The sequence below is a fragment of the Littorina saxatilis genome, linkage group LG6 (genome assembly GCF_037325665.1).
Source record: "Littorina saxatilis isolate snail1 linkage group LG6, US_GU_Lsax_2.0, whole genome shotgun sequence".
NCBI lineage: Eukaryota > Metazoa > Mollusca > Gastropoda > Littorinimorpha > Littorinidae > Littorina > Littorina saxatilis.
The window spans coordinates 53,015,441-53,036,866 of record NC_090250.1 but is presented as its reverse complement, the minus strand read 5'-3'; the positions used below and the strand labels follow the sequence as shown (position 1 = coordinate 53,036,866).

Below are 21,426 nucleotides of genomic sequence, written 5' to 3'. Positions count from 1 at the left end.
TTGCTTCATAGATCTCCCACCCAGACTGAATATTTTCACAAGCAAAGTTACGTTCTGAATCGCATTCTCTGGCAAATAAACACGTTAGCGAGACACCCGGTGCACGAGAGAAAGACTCTTTTGCCTTAAAGGTACAGTTCTTCCCGTGCAAGAGAAATATACTCTCTTGCCTTAAAGATACTATTCTTCCCGTGTGAGAGAAAAAGACTTTGTTGCCTTAAAGATATAGTTCTTCCCGTGTAAGAGAAAAGACTCTTTTGCCGTAAACATACAGTTCTTGCCGTGCAAGAGACTCTTTTGCCGTAAATATGCTTCTTACCGTGTAAAGCATCACGTACACTTTCACAGATGTGTTGAGGTTTTGACATGGAATAACACCATCCTTTCATGTAGACCAAAACCAGGAGGTTTTGACATGGAATAACACCATCCTTTGATGTAGACCAAAACCAGGAGGTTTTTACATGGAATAACACCATCCTTTCATTAGACCAAAACCAGGAGGTTTTGACATGGAATAACACCATCCTTTCATGTAGACCAAAACCAGGAGGTTTTGACATGGAATAACACCATCCTTTGATGTAGACCAAAACCAGGAGGTTTTTACATGGAATAACACCATCCTTTCATGTAGACCAAAACCAGGAGGTTTTTACATGGAATAACACCATCCTTTCATGTAGACCAAAACCAGGAGGTTTTGACATGGAATAACACCATCCTTTCATGTAGACCAAAACCAGGAGGTTTTGACATGGAATAACACCATCCTTTCATGTAGACCAAAACCAGGAGGTTTTGACATGGAATAACACCATCCTTTCATGTAGACCAAAACCAGGAGGTTTTGACATGGAATAACACCATCCTTTCATGTAGACCAAAACCAGGAGGTTTTTACATGGACTAACACCATCCTTTCATGTAGACCAAAACCAGGAGGTTTTGACATGGAATAACACCATCCTTTCATGTAGACCAAAACCAGGAGGTTTTGACATGGAATAACACCATCCTTTCATGTAGACCAAAACCAGGAGGTTTTGACATGGAATAACACCATCCTTTCATGTAGACCAAAACCAGGAGCCTACCTGCTCCACGTGCAGTGTCAGTGAGGGAAGTTCTTGTTGAATCAATTTCCCAAATTGACACAGATATCCGTTACAAAGTTAATTCAGCGACAAATACACCATTCTGCACAGAATGCAGCCAGGCTGTTGAATTTTGGTATACGTCAAAGTGGACGCAGGATGCCTTCTATAGCGCTTAACGAAACTCAACGGATTTGTGATTGTGTAGCTGGGCTGGTATGCCAGAGTCGGTGCGCCCTATCCCAGACTAGAGTCGGTGCGCCCTATCCCAGACTAGAGTCGGTGCGCCCTATCCCAGACTAGAGTCGGTGCGCCCTATCCCAGACTAGAGTCGGTGCGCCCTATCCCGGACTAGAGTCGGTGCGCCCTATCCCGGACTAGAGTCGGTGCGCCCTATCCCGGACTAGAGTCGGTGCGCCCTATCCCGGACTAGAGTCGGTGCGCCCTATCCCGGACTAGAGTCGGTGCGCCCTATCCCAGACTAGAGTCGGTGCGCCCTATCCCAGACTAGAGTCGGTGCGCCCTATCCCAGACTAGAGTCGGTGCGCCCTATCCCAGACTAGAGTCGGTGCGCCCTATCCCAGACTAGAGTCGGTGCGCCCTATCCCAGACTAGAGTCGGTGCGCCCTATCCCAGACTAGAGTCGGTGCGCCCTATCCCGGACTAGAGTCGGTGCGCCCTATCCCGGACTAGAGTCGGTGCGCCCTATCCCGGACTAGAGTCGGTGCGCCCTATCCCGGACTAGAGTCGGTGCGCCCTATCCCGGACTAGAGTCGGTGCGCCCTATCCCGGACTAGAGTCGGTGCGCCCTATCCCGGACTAGAGTCGGTGCGCCCTATCCCAGACTAGAGTCGGTGCGCCCTATCCCAGACTAGAGTCGGTGCGCCCTATCCCACACTAGAGTCGGTGCGCCCTATCCCAGACTAGAGTCGGTGCGCCCTATCCCAGACTAGAGTCGGTGCGCCCTATCCCAGACTAGAGTCGGTGCGCCCTATCCCAGACTAGAGTCGGTGTGCCCTATCCCAGACTAGAGTCGGTGCGCCCTATCCCAGACTAGAGTCGGTGCGCCCTATCCCAGACTAGAGTCGTTGAACGCGACTCCTGCATATATATACCAGGGTGGGTTACACTGAAAAAAATATAAGTTTAAAGGTACTTTCCTTACAATAATTGAGCAAAACATGTCCACTCCGTACAAGAAGCAGCTAGGCTTCTTTCTTTTTTTGTCCGTCTAAGCAGAAATCCGCTTTTGTCCAACGGACAAACTTCGACAGATCAAACTAGGCTGTTGTGTTTTCCATGTCTTAGTGGAAGCTAGGACGCTCTTGTCCCACGAACAAGCCAGGACAGATGTGTGATAGTTTCAGGCATGGGAATTGTCCGCGAAATCGCAGATTTCCGCGATAAGGAAATTACGTTTCAGCGAAAATAAAAAATTGTCCGCGGCAAAAAAAAGGCGAATTAAATTATATGTAAACTATTGTCTCTCTATCCATTGTTTGCTTTCACAAGAACTATCAAAATATTGGTCTAAACTGCTAAAATTCGTTTTCCCTGGACCTTGGCCTATTTTCAGGTTTTTTTTCTATTTTGGAATTCCTATGCCTGGGTTTTGATGGTCGTTTTCACAGGAAGGAGGGCACCATTAACCTGACGGATTGAAGTGTGTGTGGGGCAATTAATAAACAGGTTTGATTTCTCTCACCACAGTCGCTGCCCCGTCTGTCGTCTCATTTGTTAGGATCGGAGAAGGGGGCTGGAGATAGGGAGAGGCTGATGTGTTGTCGTTGGTAACAGATAGGGAGAGGCTGATGTGTTGTCGTTGGTAACAGATAGGGAGAGGCTGATGTGTTGTCGTTGGTAACAGATAGGGAGAGGCTGATGTGTTGTCGTTGGTAACAGATAGGGAGAGGCTGATGTGTTGTCGTTGGTAACAGATAGGGAGAGGCTGATGTGTTGTCGTTGGTAACAGATAGGGAGAGGCTGATGTGTTGTCGTTGGTAACAGATAGGGAGAGGCTGATGTGTTGTCGTTGGTAACAGATAGGGAGAGGCTGATGTGTTGTCGTTGGTAACAGATAGGCCGCACACTGTGCCAAGATTAAGAGAAAATCTTTGAGGGGGAGATAGAACTGAACTGACCTGAACTTTTTTTCGAAGTGACAACAGTTTCAGGCTTGGCATAATATTCCAACCTGTCCTTTTGACGTATACAGTGTTAATAAAACAGCCTTAGCACAGAGAGAGAGAGAGAGAGAGAGAGAGAGAGAGAGAGAGAGAGAGAGAGAGAGAGAGAGAGAGAGAGAGAGAGAGAGAGAGAGAGAGAGAGAGAGAGAGAGAGAGAGGGTGGGGGCGGGGGGGGGGGGGGGGTAGAGAGAAAGACAAAGAAGGGGAGGGGGAGATATAGAGGGGGAGAGAGAGACAGACAGACAGACGGACGGACGGACAGAGAGACGAACACAAAGGTATGCAGACGGAAAGGTCATCACAGGATGTGGAAGCTGCATTACATTCTGCTCTAAACATCGTCCTATAATTTAAACCCAAATTGTGCAATCATTGCTATCCAATAGGTAGATGGAGGTTCCAGTGAATGTTTCACTTTGTGGATAATTAAACATTCCATAATCTAACCTTTTTTTTTTTACTTCCCCGTTCGCCGTTTCCCGTTTCTCCTTTTGCCAGTTCCCCGTAAAATCCTGTTAGCGCAACATTACACAGAGACCTGCTTTTGTTGTGATTGTTCTTGTTTTTGTGCATACTGCAAACAGCTGTTCCCGTGTGTAAGAGAAGAAAATGTCAAGCCACGACATGTCTCTTGGGGCGGAGAATCCGATCTGATAAGGCCGAGGGGAGCAGTTATGCCCCGTTTGTTTTGCTCTTTTCCAGCGCCAGAAATGTAAAGTGCGCGACGGCACAGATGGCATTTCACTGTGAATAGGGCATTCTCTTGTTCCGTCCTTGTTACAGTTTTGGGAAAAAAGAGGGTGAGAAGATAGGCCATGGGGTGGGGGGGGGGTGGGGGGAGGGGGCTAGTGTGTGTGTGTGTGTGTGTGTGTGTGTGTGTGTGTGTGGGTGTGTGTGTGTGTGTGTTTGTGTGTGTGTGTGTGTGTGTGGTCTCATGTCAAACGTCAGGGACCTGGCCTTTCGCTGTGGGGAGTCCAGTTTTTATGTTACTGCATTTAAAAAGTTGACACTATTGGCAATTCTCACCCTACAAAAAAAAAAACTGTCAGGCTGTTAATTCTTGGTAAATATCCAAGAGAAAGTATGTCCGTATCCCATCACAAGCCTGCACGTAGTTAACGTAATGAACACGATGTTTATGGGACGGATAACATCTTTATGCAGCAGTTGCTGTCGACCAAGACCGAATCATTTCTTGGCATAAGGTTACACAGACACTGACAATCTAAATCAGCTCTTGGCATGAGATGCAATAAATCGGATGTATTATAAATGTTGTTGTTTTCTTTATCTGAGAGCAACACGCCGTGAGAAGAACGTTGCGATATGTATCCATGACATTAATTGAGGTTTTAGCGTGACAGAACCCAGATGAAAGGCGGTGGTTTATAATCTGTTTCATTTCAACTCTTTGTGAACACGCATTCACGTCAGACAGACTGACATACTTATCTTCAAAGTCAAATACGACCCCCTCCCACCCCCCCCCCCCCCCCACCCCCAACCACCTACCACCTAACCCACCCCCTTCTTACTATTTCATTAAAACTTTATCTCAGAAGGATTAAAGTTCTCTCATAATTAACCTAAACAAAAAATGATGATGAACATGGCTTGTTCATTTCAATGCAAGTTTTATTTCTCTCGGGTGCCAAGTCTGCATGAAGATTGGTTCCGCACAAGGCTCAATAACTCTTGTTGCACGTGTCATGTCTATCATAGCGCTTGCGTCCCTTTGTTTCTTACACTGATTAAAACTAAAGTAAATTAAACTTTAATTGTTCTTTTCTTTTCAGCCGTGCAACCCCAAGCACCCCCAGTTCCAGGATACGGACGCGCTATGCAAGAGTCAAGGCATCAACGACACCCTCACTCTCTTCCGCTGGCGGGTGGCGGCCCCTACCGGCAGAGACGGCGTGACGTCAGACATGCGTGACGTAGAGTCGGCCACCTTCTTTGCCTCCACCAAGGATATCACCCTGGACAGTATTTATTTCAGTGGAGGTTTGTGATGATAACCTGTGGTTTTCTTGTCTCTGATACTGTCGTGGGAGTGTCCGTGTACTCCCGTATCTGACTGGCTGCTTGTCCCTCTGATTTATGCTGTGTCTGTCTGTCTGACTGTGCATGACTATCGCTCTCTGTCTCCCAGTCTCCATCTATCTCTGTCTCTGTCTATCTCTGTATGTCTCTCCCTGTCTCTCTCTCCTCTTTAGGATGAGGACTGGATGTAAAAAAGCAGACCACTGCTTAATCTATTACCCTCGTTATATAAAGAATTGCCATTGTTATTGTCTCTCTCTCCCTCTCTCTTTCTCTCTCTCTCTCTCTCTCTCTCTCTCTCTCTCTCTCTCTCTCTCTTTTTTTTATGTCTGTCTTTGTCTCTCTGTCTTTGTCTCTCTCTGTCTGTTTCTGTCTGTCTCTCTCTCTCTCTCTCTCTCTCTCTCTCTCTCTCTCTCTCTCTCTCTCTCTCTCTCTCTCTCTCTCTTCTGTCTACACTCTACCTTTACACTATTCCAAATCCAACCCCACCTCTGTCTCTTTCCTCCCAATTGCATAACTTTCTCTCTCATCCCCACTAACTATATCTAAAAACAGACAGAACTTGTCATCTCGGAAATATCACTTTCCCCACTTCTCTCTTTTCCCGAACATAACATCCTTCTAATTCTGTTTCATTGTGAATTTGTGTCCTTGACCCAGGGAGCCGCGTGCAGTGTGGTTCACGTGCTGTCAACACAGACCGTGACCCGGGCCTGGAGTCTCTCAGTGACCCCATCACCATCAGCAGGAGTGACGGCATCTGTGAACCTCGCGTCATGGGCTCTGTCGGCGCTGAACCCTTCACCGCCAAGCTCAGATACACAGGTAAGGGAAATGACGTTTAGCGGATTGTGACGGCATCTGTGACGATAGTAGATTATGACGTCACTGTTAACCTCGCGTCATGGGCTCTGTGGGCGCTGAACCCTTCACCGCCAAGCTCAGATACTCAGGTAAAGAATGTTCTTAATTGAGCCCGAAGTCGACTTTGTGAAGTCTTTTTTTTTTTACTGACAATTCAGTGCCAAGGTTTAGTACAGCAAGTTTTTTTAAGTAGACTTTGGGAAATTGACTTCGCTCGTTGATACCAGGCTTAAAGCCGAACATCCGTCTCCGAGAAAACAAGGTTCGATATCTCAGTGCTCATATCTCTTTTAACCCACAGGTTCTGACGACCCCTTCCACCCCAACAAGGTTCGAATCTCCGTGCGCGTTCCTCACCGTGACGGCATGTTACCGGTCATCTCAACGCGCCAGCTGTCCAACTTTGAGCTGACCCTCAGCAAAGACGGGACACGGCTCGCCACGCATCGCTGCTCCAACCTCCTCGACTTCACCGAGGTCAGTCACATTAAGCACATACAGTGGAACCCCTCTTTTAAGGCCCCAACAAATCTGAGAAAATCGGGATTTTAAAAAGGGGGGAGTTTTATAATGGGGTTAATTTGACAAAGGTTATGAACAGAAAATCTGAGAAAACAAGGTCTTAATAATGAGGGAGTCTTAAATTGGGGGGTCTTAAAAGGCCTAAAATAGTTCTAAGTAAGCAGCTCACAAAACATACACAAATAAATAATTGTGTACACAATGCCAACACAATTACAAATCATTCACTCTTGACAATCTAGTAGAGCTGGTATCTATAAAATGGTTGCATCATTCCAAAGCTTGTAATGTAAACTCAACCATGACTGCATTGTGTTTTCCAGGTGGAAACAGACTGCTTGTAATGTAAACTCAACCATGACTGCATTGTGTTTTCCAGGTGGAAACAGACTGCTTGTAATGTAAACTCAACCATGACTGCATTGTGTTTTCCAGGTGGAAACAGACTGCTTGTAATGTAAACTCAACCATGACTGCATTGTGTTTTCCAGGTGGAAACAGACTGCTTGTAATGTAAACTCAACCATGACTGCATTGTGTTTTCCAGGTGGAAACAGACTTCTTGTAATGTAAACTCAACCATGACTGCATTGTGTTTTCCAGGTGGAAACAGACTGCTTGTAATGTAAACTCAACCATGACTGCATTGTGTTTTCCAGGTGGAAACAGACTGCTTGTAATGTAAACTCAACCATGACTGCATTGTGTTTTCCAGGTGGAAACAGACTGCTTGTAATGTGAACTCAACCATGACTGCATTGTGTTTTCCAGGTGGAAACAGACTTCTTGTAATGTAAACTCAACCATGACTGCATTGTGTTTTCCAGGTGGAAACAGACTGCTTGTAATGTGAACTCAACCATGACTGCATTGTGTTTTCCAGGTGGAAACAGACTGCTTGTAATGTGAACTCAACCATGACTGCATTGTGTTTTCCAGGTGGAAACAGACTGCTTGTAATGTAAACTCAACCATGACTGCATTGTGTTTTCCAGGTGGAAACAGACTGCTTGTAATGTAAACTCAACCATGACTGCATTGTGTTTTCCAGGTGGAAACAGACTTCTTGTAATGTAAACTCAACCATGACTGCATTGTGTTTTCCAGGTGGAAACAGACTGCTTGTAATGTAAACTCAACCATGACTGCATTGTGTTTTCCAGGTGGAAACAGACTGCTTGTAATGTAAACTCAACCATGACTGCATTGTGTTTTCCAGGTGGAAACAGACTTCGGCTTCTTAACAAATCAAACCAAGAATCCCAACATCATCGGCGAGGTGGAGCCGTACCAGTTTAACCCCGCCCTGCGACCCAACTCCACCCTGCGCTTCTACCGCAACCTTGACCTTGAGTCGTGTCTGTGGGAGTTTGTCGGCTACTACGACATGTCGGAACTCATCACGGATTGCGGCGGAGAAATTAACACTGATGGACAGGTTGGAACTTTTTTCCATCAATCCTATATTTTTGTCTATGTCTCTAACGCACTTTTCAATAGACAATTTTTGGAAACAACTACTTTGAGTTTGTAGGTGTTGTGCAAGAGAAGGTCACTCTCCCACACCCCATACAAACCCCACGGAGTTATTTTCCGAATCCTTTTTTTGTGGCTTGTGGTGCACTAAAGGAGCATGTTCCCTTACACAGAGCCACGAAGAGTAAACTGGTTTTACGGTGCAAGGGAAGTAATCCAGTAAAAGTGCAACCTGCACAGACGTCTCGTGTTGCCTCCCTTAGGTTGATCGTATAGTTACTGGCTTCACCTCAGTCCGCATTTCGTGTATTGATGTATTTCTGTACCGTGATAGCCTTTCATGATGATTGATCGGTGTTCCTCTGAACACTGACCCAGGATATTAATGGCTTTTTTGTACTGTTTTTTTCAAAATCTAAATTAGGATTTTTTTCTTTCTTCAAAAAATACTAGGGGCTCTATAACTATGGTCGATGTGAACGCAGGTTTAGTTTTTGTAAATGTTTAAATGCAGCCACAAAATACAACTACATTGTTGTTCACATTTTATTGTACTGTATTTCTTGTATTTTATTTATTTTCTCTCCATTGAGGTGTTGCATACTTGTCCTTTTTTGCAATTTTCTACAATGGTAAACTACATTTTTTAGCATCAATAAAATAAACTGCACACAAATTATTTCGGCGGTCACATGACACCTAAAACAGAAATCTTTGATCCGAAAAATGGGTCAGATAGCCAAGTGAGACAAGGCCAGTTAACTCACACCTGAAATAAATATCATGACATGGGAATGAATGTTTAGTTGTGGTACAAAAATGGGTGCCATAATTTGTGTGCAGAGCTTAGTACTTACTGTTCTGTAATTCATTTTGTGTTTGTTTCTTTCCCCATGAAACCAGGTGCTGAACCTGAAACAGTCGTACGTAGCGATGCGTGTTCCCCTGTTCGTGTCCTACGTGTTCCACTCCCCCGTTGCTCGCGGCGGCTGGCTGCACTATGACCTCAGGTCAGCGCTACAGCTGACCTTCGTGTATGACACCTCCATCCTCTGGCAGAACGGCATCAGTAGTCCCGAGTCCGAGAACGGTCTGCAGGGTGAGTGTACAGTCTAAGAAACAAAGGGACATAATTAAGCACTTTTAATACAGCGGAACACTGAGAGTGAGTTGGGAAGAAATCATGAAGTTTGAGTTTAGGGTGGCCTTTAAGCCTTTGAAGACCTCAACACATTTGAGTAAATCAGGTCTTAACAACGAGTTTTAGTCTTAAAATGGGGGTAAATTGACAGAGGATTTGAAGAGAAAATGTGAGAAAAGAGGATCTTAAAATGGGGGTCTGGAAAGGGGGGCCCTGATAGCATGCTAACTGGGGGCTCAACTGTATCCCCAACAACAGCAAGTCAGACCTATGAGGAACCAGTATCCTGGCCCCAGAGAGGATCCACAGAACAGAGAATAAGATCGATGCTGAATAAGTCTCGTATGACCCCCTGGGTTCTCGAGACAAGTAACAACAACAACGAACCAACCTGAGAGCATACAAAGCATTGAGATTAACAAACAACTTTCACCCCAGAGAAGTTTGTTAGCATTGACCATGGTGGGCAGTATCCTATGGATCAGTGGAAAGTCGGCCCCACGATTTCATACAGATACCCCATTTTAAGACCTTGCGTTTTGAAGTTTTCACAATCACATTAGTGTCAACAGTTTGACTTAAAGGAACCACAACTGGTTGGTACGGTGTCAGAATAATGTGACTGGGTGAGACATGAAGCCTGTGCTGCGATTTCTGTCTTGTGTGTGGCGCACGTTATATGTCAAAGCAGCACCGCCCTGATATGGCCCTTCGTGGTCGGCTGGGCGTTAAGCAAACAAACAAACAAACAAAAAAAGGAACCACAACATGCATTTATTTCTGTGCGTGTATGAATGTGTTATATATGTAGGTGTGATGTTTGTGCTGCAGGTTACCTGTACCCGACCAGTATGCGCATGCAGGATGACGGTCGCCTGGCTGTCTCCTTCCGCACCGAGGCGCGTTTCAGAGGACAGTTCGTTGGTGCTCATCCTGGTAAGGCAACACAGTCACGTCATCCAACCTTTTGTTTTTATTTGTTTTTCATTATTTATATAACGTCTGAAGCACATCAGTATAGAGTCTTTCTCTTGTTTAAAATCTTGACCTAACAAAAAGAAAAGTAAATAAAGCAATTCCAGTGTGGAAAGTGACCAGTGCGATCACTGCTGAAAGTTAAGTTTCTGACCTGACCCAAGCCAGTAAACAAAATGTTATGCAATCGTTCACAGCAGTATGACAATATCGTTTTCACCACAGGCACAGAAGTGAAGTCGATGGTGATGTCCTCGGACCACCCGGACCTGACTTTCTCCCTGGACCTGGTCCGCAGCGAGCCCTCGTATGAACAGGCCAACCAGGAGTGGACCTTCGTCTCAGACTTCTCCGTGAGTACAAACATGTTCAGTGTACAGTGGTACCCCCCTTTTAAGACCCCCCAATTTAAGACTCCCCCCTCATTTTTAAGACCTAGCTTTTTCAGATTTCGTGTCAATAAACTCTGTAAATTAATGTACCTTCATTTTAAGACTCCCATCTTTTAAGACCTGGTTTTCTCAGATTTCTGAAGGTCTTAACAGGGCCTAGGGGGTTCCACAGTACAGTACAAGGGAAGTGTTAGAATCATGTTGACATCCGACGGGCGCTGTGGCGGGGTGGCAAGACGTCGGCCTCTTAATCGGAAGGTCGAGGGTTCGAATCCCGGCCGCGGCCGCCTGGTGGTTTAAGTGTGGAGATTTTTCCGATCTCCCAGGTCAACTTATGTGCAGACCTGCTAGTGGCTTATCCCCCTTCGTGTGTACACGCAAGCACAAGACCAAGTGCGCACGGAAAAGATCCTGTAATCCATGTCAGAGTTCGGTGGGTTACAGAAACACGAACATACCCAGCATGCTTCCTCCGAAAGCGGCGTATGGCTGCCTTAATGGCGGGGGAAAAACGGTCATACACGTAAAATTCCACTCGTGTAAAAACACGAGTGTACGTGAGAGTTGCAGCCCACGAACGCAGAAGACAGAAAAAGAATGTTGACATCCGTTTGGGGGAGTAGTTGTGTGTGATGACTACTATGGAGAACAACAAGCAAGCAAGAGAAAGGAATTGGCAAAACAAAAGAAACACCACAGTAACCACAGTAACCACATGAGACTATATACTGCACCATGCTTCAGCGTCCCAAAAGTATTGAGTGAGACCATCCTTGATGTTGCTTTGGGTTACAATTTCTTCCATGGGATGCACATTTTTCTTTCAAAAGTACTATACGTTGGGGCCCGGTACCTCAGTTGGTAGAGCACTGGATATGTAATCCTCGGGTCACATGTTCGACTTTATGTACAGTCTCCGAAACGGTTTGCCTGTCCCACCCCTGTGTCACCGCTGTGGCACGTAAAAAACCTTGGTCATTCTGGCAGAAGTGCAGATGGCTGACTACTCTCACGTCACTTGCTGTTAGCTCCTCACTGGGGGGGGGGGGGGGGGGTGCAATCCTAATTTCCCAGCGATGGGGTTATAATAGAATAATTAAGTAATGAAAATGAAAAAAACCACCTCCACTGAACAGTTCGAATCCTGGACAGACGTGGGTCAATTGTATGTGCAATATCAGAGACAGTATGTCTACCAGTGTAGCACGTAAAATACCTTGGCCATTGTGCTATATATATGTGCAAGTGGCTCACAACACCTCAAGCATGCACACGCCTGGGTAAGGCCTAAAAATAAAATAGGTGTGGTTACGGTAACCCGACCTACCCTATTTTTACGGGCCGACCCTATAACTTTTTATTACATTTGTCAAAAAAAACCACAAAAAACAAGAAAACGAGTGCAGAAAACGCAATGAAAGCGAAAGCGCTCGAGTCGCACACTTATTTCCCTGTCAAGTAGGTTTAATTTGTACACATTAGAAAAAAAGTTTTAAAAGAAAAAGTGATTGCCTACCTTCCTATCCTATTTTTTTGGGCTATGTTACAGTAACCACACCTTTTTTGGGGGGGGGGCCTAAGCACTGCAATTCTTGTTGCTGCTAGTTTTCGACTGTGAGGAAGCTATCCGAATTCACAGCGATGGGGTAATAAACTAATACTAGAAAGAAATGAAAAAGAAAAAAAACTCCACTGACTAGTGTGTTTTGATTTTGATTTTCAGGTGCGGGACTACTCCGGCCTGTTCACGGTCAAGCTGGTCCCCTGCACCACATCCCCTGACCAGGAGTACACCCTCCCCATCATCTGTACGCCGCGTGAACCCATCACCTTTGACCTCCCAGTGCGCTTCCAGCAAGTGAGCGACGCAGTGCCAGCCGAGTTCTCGCTCAACACGGACTTCCACCTGATGCGCAAGCGAGAACTGTGGTTGTCGGACGGGTCCATGGGCTTTGGGGAGGAGGGTGATGCTGCTTTCACTGAGAGTGAGTTGGGAAGAAATCATGAAGTTTGAGTTTAGGGTGGCCTTTACGTCTTTAAAGCTGATAATTAAGTAACTATTTGTATCACTTAACTATATCATGACTAACTGGAGCGTTTGTTAGAACAAGGGCACACCATACAGTCCAAGTTCGGCTTTGACTATCAATATCAATCAATCAATATGAGGCTTATATCGCGCGTATTCTGTGGGTACAGTTCTAATCGCAGGGATTTATTTTTTTTTATTTTTTTTTAATGCAATTTATATCGCGCACATTTTCAAGGCGCAGGGATTTATTTATGCCGTGTGAGATGGAATTTGTTTACACAATACATCACGCATTCACATCGGCCAGCAGATCGCAGCCATTTCGGCGCATATCCTACTTTTCACGGCCTATTATTCCAAGTCACACGGGTATTTTGGTGGACATTTTTATCTATGCCTATACAATTTTGCCAGGAAAGACCCTTTTGTCAATCGTGGGATCTTTAACGTGCATACCCCAATGTAGTGTACACGAAGGGACCTCGGTTTTTCGTCTCATCCGAAACACTAGCACTTGAACCCACCACCTAGGTTAGGAAAGGGGGGAGAAAATTGCTAACGACCTGACCCAGGGTCGAACTCGCAACCTCTCGCTTCCGAGCACAAGTGCGTTACCACTCGGCCACCCAGTCCACTAGTCAGGACAATGTCTTCAATGCCCGTGCTACCAAAGTCTCCCACACATTGCAGTCCCTATGAAATGCTGAGCTTTGACATGATCAGTCAGAGTCTGTGTTGTTGGGGAAGAATTAGTAATAAACTGTAATGAGTGTAGACATTCTGATGTTGGTATGTGGGCAAGAAGAGTTCACTTTGACCACATCCATGACCATGCATTGACCACATCCATGACCATGCATTGACCACATCCTGAACACATCATGACTGTTGGCGGGAGTCCTCACAACGTTCCATTGTTTTAAGGGTCACATTGCTTGATGCGTAGTTGTCCAAAAGAAAAATTCCCATGTTCATTCAAGATGAAAATGGTCATTATTGTGTTCCTATCTTATCCTTTTTCTTATCTTATCTGATCGTATCCTATCGTATTATTTAATCTTCCCTTCTCTTGTCAATCTGTGAGAGAAAGTGTATTCCGAATGCATGAGTTTTAAATCTTGTGCCGCACGTGCTTTCCTCCAGACGACAAGCTGTACGGGCGCATCACCGTGGACCCGGTGCAGAACCTCGGCAACTCGTTCGGTCTCAACATCGAGAAGGTGTTCCTGTGTTCCGGCAAGGATGGCTACGTCCCCAAGTACGACCCCGACAGCCGGGAGTTCGGCTGTATCGCTGAGTCGCCCAACCTACAGTACACCTTCAAGATCCTTGTAAGTCTCAGTACACCTTCAAGATCCTTGTAAGTCTCAGTACATTTCTCTCCGTCCTTGTAAGTCTCAGTACATTTCTCTCCGTCCTTGTAAGTCTCAGTACATTTCTCTCCGTCCTTGTAAGTCTCAGTACATTTCTCTCCGTCCTTGTAAGTCTCAGTACATTTCTCTCCGTCCTTGTAAGTCTCAGTACATTTCTCTCCGTCCTTGTAAGTCTCAGTACATTTCTCTCCGAAATACTGTGCATGAAGAACAAGAACACACTCTTTAAATATTGTTTGTTTAAAAAGAAACCCAGAATTGTGCCCTTAGGCCTGTCTCACGAACAGCTTATCATAGGTCATATCTTGAGAAATGCACGCATGCTACATGTTTCTCTTGGACTGTCATCTAGAGTAGCTGGTGTGATCGAGTATTACGCGAGTCCGTGAGGTAGGTATTGATGTGCTGACTGTTGTACATGAAGTCAGTACACATGTGCCGCATACTGAAAGAATGACACCGCTACTAAGTGGCTGATTCGCGATGAATCTGCAACAAGGTTATGGAGGATCATGGCCTGTATTTTTCATTTTCTGTCCAGTCTACCTTTAACACACATTTATTATAGCATTCTCCAACTAACTCTACGGTTTTCTTGTGCTTCCTTGATTTGCTCTTATTCACACACACACACACACACACACACACACACACACACACACACACACACACACACACACACACACACACACACACACACACTTACCACACTTACTCTGTCTCCGTCTGTCTTTCTCATAACTCATAACTCATAACTCATAACATTTTATTGATCCAACAAAGGAAATTAAATTGGTCATCAGCACATATAGGTCATTAATTAATAATCAGCTCTCTGTCACTCACTCATTAAAGAAAATGTTACTCTCTTGCTTGTTATGACTTAGACCAAACCACCCGTGTTGTCACTTAGACCAAACCACCCGTGTTGTCTTTCAGGACAAGGGAGCCCCATTCACAGAGATAGAGAACTTCCAGGACATTCCCTTCAGCGCCCTGCTGGCCAGTGATGACCCCAGTGCCCTTGACCTTGTCAGACAGGCCGGGGCTGACGGCTTCTCCTTGGACTGCAAGCCGCTCTTCCAGGTAAGACCACACAATAGACCATCCTTATATCTTAAGCCCTTGCGGCGGACTCATTGCAAGAGCTGCGAAGAATCAATGTACTCAGCATTTGCGACAGTATTAGCATAACAAGAAGTATGTGAATAGAACACACATTTGTTAGCTACAGATCTGGACATACAACATAACAGAAACACTTGCAATGGGATGATGATGAATATGATGAATGTGATGAATTTAGCGGAGAGACCTGATTATGTTACAGACTGTAACGGCATACTTAAGAGACTTGAACAAAACACAACGTGACGACAAATGTTACTACTTGCAGGTGGACGCGGGCCGTCAGTGGTTCCTGCACGCCATCTACACGGTGCGCTCAGCGCGCAACGCAGGGCGCGGCATCGGTAAGCGCAGCGTGGACACGCCCACCCTGCACCACGCGGTCATCAACCCCTACAGCCAGCTGGCCAATCAGGACACCGCCCTGGCTGTCAGGGTCAAGCGCGAGGAGGCGGACGTGGAGGGGGTGGGGAAGAAGGGCAAGGGCACCAACATGGCGCGCGTCCAGCTGGAACTGGCCGTGCGGGATGGTGACGTCAGCATCGGCACCAACGTCATCACCACCACCGACATCCCCCTCATCCCCATCGTCATCTCCATCGTCGTCATCATCATCATCTGCATCCTGCTCATCATTTTCTTCGTGCGACGCAAGAAGAAGAGGCACACACCTCCCCCTTCCCCTAACCAGACGATCACCGTGGTTGCCAATGGACAGAGCAAAGTTCACTCCGCACATGCCTATAATAACGACAACACAGAAGTCTAGCCCACAGTACATGTTGCATCATGATGTATGTCAAAGTGGTGGAAATGTGTCAGCGCATTATCAGAGCCGGAAGTGAGAGAATATTCATGCAGGGCATGTAAGTGTTATATTACACTGAATCTGTAATGAGCAGTTGATCTGAAATAAAGTCAGTTTTGCTTTGTTTCTTCCCGTTGATTTACTGGGGATCGTGTGATTGAAAAAGTAGCATGTTATGACATATGAATAGAGGGGGAGAGCAAGATCGGTCATCTTCCACTGAACTGTATGTTGCTGACACTGAAGTCCTGTTAACACTGATGGATGCATGCGGGCAAGCCGCAGCTTTGAAAGGATCAAAATTTTAAGTCAGACAACATTCTTTGCATCTTACGCTAAAAGTAATGCAGAGATAAAATAGGCCATCCTTGTTGGTCTATTTCCCCATTTGACTAGTGACGATTGCTCATTTCTGATTCAGTCTTGTTTAACACTTTCACAAATTTGTGGTGTCACCCCTGACATGTAAGTCACAGATTGTTGGTGGGTGTTTTTTTGTGTGTGTTTTGTTTGTTTGTTGTTGTATGGGAAAGGCTTATTACTGAATGTAAGCACCCCTGAGGCAGTCCCTCTTCATCTTCAGTGCTGAACACTCTACTGCAGGAATAACATTTTTATATCTGAACACTCAGCATTTTAGATTCAACAGAGTAGCAGGGCTTACACAGAGAAGTTACATTTTTTCTGCGTGTAATGTTGGGTTTTTTTTACTGAAGAGGGATGTGATAAAACCCTGTTGCTTACATTTATTAATACGCCTTGGAATGATTTCTAGCTAGCCACTTTTACCAAACAAGGCTGGCTTATATCTGTGATCAGCAGAGAATGGGAGAGGGTTTGAAGTATCCCAAGGTTGAATGGTATTATCACAAATCTAGTTTGACTGAGTTTTTCAGCTTGTATTCTTGGCTGGACTATGGTATGATTTGCTCATAACTTTTTTTCCGATTTCAGTATCTTTTGTCAATGTTTTACTTGAGAGATGGTGTATGTACTGAAAGATCTTCCAAATTCAGTCCCAGTTGGGTTTTTTTTCTGTTTTTTTTAACCCCGTAAAAATCATAAATGAAACTATAAAAGGGTCTATGCTGCTGATAGCAAACATTGGACAATAAGCCTCACATTTTCAACAGTGTTTTGTGTGTTTTGTGTACTGAATGTAGCAAGTACTTTCTATGTAATCATTAGTTAGATGATGTAGAAACTGTTTGCTGCCTATGTCATGATTATAGTTACAGATTTTGAAGTTATAGATATAAACTTATTAATGTGGACTCCCAGAAACAGCATGGGCTATAATGAACATCCTGAAACCGACCTTCAGAGGGAGACTTTCATTTCATTATGTTTGGGTCACGTACACATTTTCCTTGTGAAAGCTACTAGGCTAAAGTATATTGTTTTTCATATTGGTCAAATTTGTTATTTACTGATATCAGAAGTAAACGTGACAGAATGATGCAAGATGAAACCTCTTTGCACGTGAAACTGTTTAAAATATTGCCAAGTCACCCAGCATTATCATCACTGTCGCAGTTTTTACTGTCAAAGATGGATGAGAAAAATACTCAGGCTGACCAAAGTTAATTCCATCTTTTAACTGCATGGCCTTCAGAATGAGATTTTTAATGACACCTCAAAATGTATGCATCCAATTAGAAAATGCATTAGTATTACCTCCAAGTATACATTCTGTATGGATATTTGACATTGCTCTCAGCATTGTGGAGTGACTGTGGTAGCAAAGGGGAGATGATTTTCCACTCATGTTCACCTGCTGAACAACACCTGTCCAAGCTGACTCAATAAATGCAGAAATGCCTGCAGCAAATACTCAAGTGTATTATATTGTATTATCTGTTCTTTAATTTCTAAATGTTATTATGCCGGTTCGAAGATGATAATAATTGTGTGTTTTTGTTTAACTTTCATTATTTGTATTCCTTTATTTGGTTTTTCACATTTATTTATTTATATTTATTCATTTATTTATTCATTTTTTGAATATTTGTTGTAATTTATATTTTTTTTATATTCATTTATGTACTTATGAATTTTTTCCCAGAGACTCAAATTGTTTACTTACAAAACAGTGGATTGGAGTTTTATGTATGTTCGTTTGGGAATATCATCCTATAAAAGCAAAATACGAGTAATGATACCTTCTTTGCTCTCGGTACTCATGTTCAGCTTAGAGTATTGCTTGTTTGTATGTGAGTGTACATGGGTTCAAAGGTAAAGCTGATATTTATTTCAGGTGTGAGTTATACCTGTCCTTGTATCGCACTACCCTGCATGATCTTATGCCAAAGATGCTTTTTGTGATCAATTCAATTAGCACAGATGATTACTAACAACACTAATATTTAATTTGATATTTAAACCCTCAGCTTTTCTTCAGTTTTGTATTCCCAGTTTGTGTAAGGTAAATATGACAATCATTTATTCATGTACTGAGTTTGCTCTGTCAACTTATGTGTGTTTTTTCTTTCTGTTTTTACTGTTGCACAGTTTATGATGCATGAAATATCATTTAGTGCCTACCACAGCAGAATATTTCAGACTCTTAAACTGAGCTTGAGCTTACCTTTATTGTCTCTTTTTAACATACAGGATTATAGAAAGTTTGGTTTCATTCATTCCATCGCTTCGCGCTCTGCTGTGATCTCAATGTTAAGTTGTTTTGTGGCCGTTTGTTTTGTAGCCTTTATTTTGTTGTGCGTTAAAGGTTCACTCCCTGTGGTGTAAGTAGTCATGGTTAACACTACGCGTCTCTTCAGGCTTTTACATAGGCAAGAGCATCCTTCAGTTATATACGCACAGCAAGCATCCACAGCCAACCGGCTTCCTTTGCAGAGAGGTCATTTTTTGTTGAATTAATTTTGGGAGTGACACCTATGTCAAGACTCAATCTTAATTCAACAACAACAATAATACAAATTAAAAAAATTAAAACAAGATAGCAGTGACAATGTTCTCACCAGAAACATGGGCAATAAATCACCAATAAGAACCGGTTTCCACCCAGGGTCTTCATCAGCTAAAAAAAACCAATAAATGATTCATATATAAAAATTGTTTTTAAAACAAATCTAAATGGAATGCAGTAACGGTTCTGATTTTTGGTATGTGTCCATGTGAACAGATGCTGGAATTCCATGTGAACAGATGCTGGAATTCCATGTGAACAGATGCTGGAATTCCATGTGAACAGATGCTGGAATTCCATGTGAACAGATGCTGGAATTCCATGTGAACAGATGCTGGAATTCCATGTGAACAGATGCTGGAATTCCATGTGAACAGATGCTGGAATTCCATGTGAAGGCCTGGACAGTTGCGAGGCCATGAAGATGATCGTGAACATTGGAGGGACGGTAGCTTTAACGGTTCAGCACATCTCTTTTGTTTACTTGGTCAGTGTTGTCATTTAGTGTGTTCTAGCAGACAGTAATTCATGAGAATTATTACACAGATTTTCGAGAAGTGAACATGAAATGCCTGTGTTCCCTTTTCCATCACATCTGTGCGGAATGTTCAGCTTACATTGATTGCCTTTTCGAGGGAGGAGATGATGAAAATATGATGATATTTGGTAGTATAATCACCAATTCTGTATGTTTTACTTAAAGCAATTAACATTTGTTTAATTATTAATACATGTGTGTGCCTGCCATTGCAGTAGAACTGATTTCTGAAACTAACTGTTTGTGTAGGTGTTATACCTATGTGTTGTTGTTTATTGTATGAGTGTGTATAATAGTAAATCAATTTGTAAAGACATGTATGTGTGTTTGCAATGTGTCCTGTACATGATAGATGAAGATGTGTATGACATCACTACAGTTGTTTTAAAGAATGACGTGACTATTAATTGTCACCCACAGTTATCATTTATTTCTAGTTCACTATCTTCCGTTAAGGCTTGGGGGGAAAACCTCATCATTAGGTCTCTTTCTTTCAAAACATTTTGGACACCAAATGGATTTTGGTGCTGTGAAGATTGAGTTTCATTATTTTTTTTCTTATATCAAGATGTTCTTCTCTAGAAATCTAGTAGATTTCAATGTAACTTTTTTTTTCTTTTTACCTGTAAATATTTATTATGATTATATGAAGACACATTCCCAACAAACAAACAAAATCGGTGTTCCACTCTGTGAAAAGATCATGAGTGGGTGAGTGTCTGGTGAGTGTAGTAATCGATTCATGAAAAAATCGTAACTTTTTATATCTGTTGCTTTTATTCATTGATGAGTTAATAACTATAGTTTATATTCTTTTCTCTTATTTAATAACTGTTTTATGGGGTTTTTTGGGTGAAGAAGGTGTTCCATGATTATTTTCTTCATCTTTCGTGGGGACACTATGCAAAACTGTACTCTTTTTGTGTTCAGCAATATCATGTTTAAAAGACATTGTTACATTGTTAAACTCTTTGCCTTTCTCTCACAGGATTACATACTTTGTTTTCCTATGCATATTTTCTTGCATATATACAGTTTTTAGCATAATTTAACATTGGCTAATGCACTTTTACACACGTTTTAATCTGTATTAATAGTTAACGTTTCCAATTCTTTGTTCAAGTATGTGCCTTTGTCTGTAGACTAAAGAAATGGTTTGGGTCTCACGACCTTTGTTCCTTTGGCTACCATAGCCACTATGTCTGCATAAGTTCATAGTCATTTTGGACAGGATTAGTGTTAGTTTGCTTTCTTGTTCAATTTAAGAGTTGAAATTCTAAATAGTGTTGGGGAAAAACCCAAATAATCATTTGAAAAGTTTGAGAGAAAAACCAGCAAAACAATAAAGCAGATTTCCGTCAGACTTTGTTTGTTTTTTGCAAAACATTGAATAGGTTTGGAGGACAAGTTGGGGTTTGCACTTCTTCTAAGTGTCTTCATTGATCATAGATACAGACATGGAACAGATTTGTTACAAAAACAATGACTGATCTTGTTGTGTTCCTAGGCTATCATATTTGGATTTTCTTGTCTGTAACTAATGCCATACAATAGTCACATGTGCGAAAAGAAATAGTCATGTTGAAAAATTTCTAATAAAATGTGCTATTCTCTGAGTCTGTGTGCGTGTTCTAAGGGTGACTGAATATCACAACTCTTTCTGCCGTTTGCGCCTCTCTCTCAGTCTGTGTGTGTACGTCTGTGTCTCTGTTTCTGTCTGTCTCTCTGTCTGTGTCTCTGTCTGTGTGTGTGTGTGTGTGTGTGTGTGTGTGTGTGTCTCTCTCTCTCTCTCTCTCTCTCTCTCTCTCTCTCTCTCTATTTGTCTGTTTGTCTCTGTCTCTGTCTCTCTTTCTCTCTTTCTCTCTCTCTCTCTCTCTCTCTTTCTCTCTCTCTCTCTCTCTCTCTCTCTCTCTCTCTCTCTC

General features: G+C 43.3%; 1 protein-coding gene across 1 annotated transcript in view; it reads left to right on the top strand.

Annotated features, from left to right (window-relative positions):
* Positions 1–21,120, top strand: part of LOC138969533 (FRAS1-related extracellular matrix protein 2-like) — a gene marked incomplete in the record, with an annotated part of 314,415 nt that extends 293,295 nt beyond the window's left edge. Inside the window, 11 exon segments of the mRNA XM_070342359.1 lie at positions 5,080–5,287; positions 5,987–6,151; positions 6,492–6,667; positions 7,932–8,150; positions 9,092–9,287; positions 10,161–10,265; positions 10,530–10,657; positions 12,420–12,681; positions 13,872–14,059; positions 15,041–15,187; positions 15,498–21,120. Of these exon segments, the coding sequence (XP_070198460.1) occupies positions 5,080–5,287; positions 5,987–6,151; positions 6,492–6,667; positions 7,932–8,150; positions 9,092–9,287; positions 10,161–10,265; positions 10,530–10,657; positions 12,420–12,681; positions 13,872–14,059; positions 15,041–15,187; positions 15,498–15,998 (2,295 nt within the window).
* Positions 21,121–21,426: the final 306 nt, after the last annotated feature.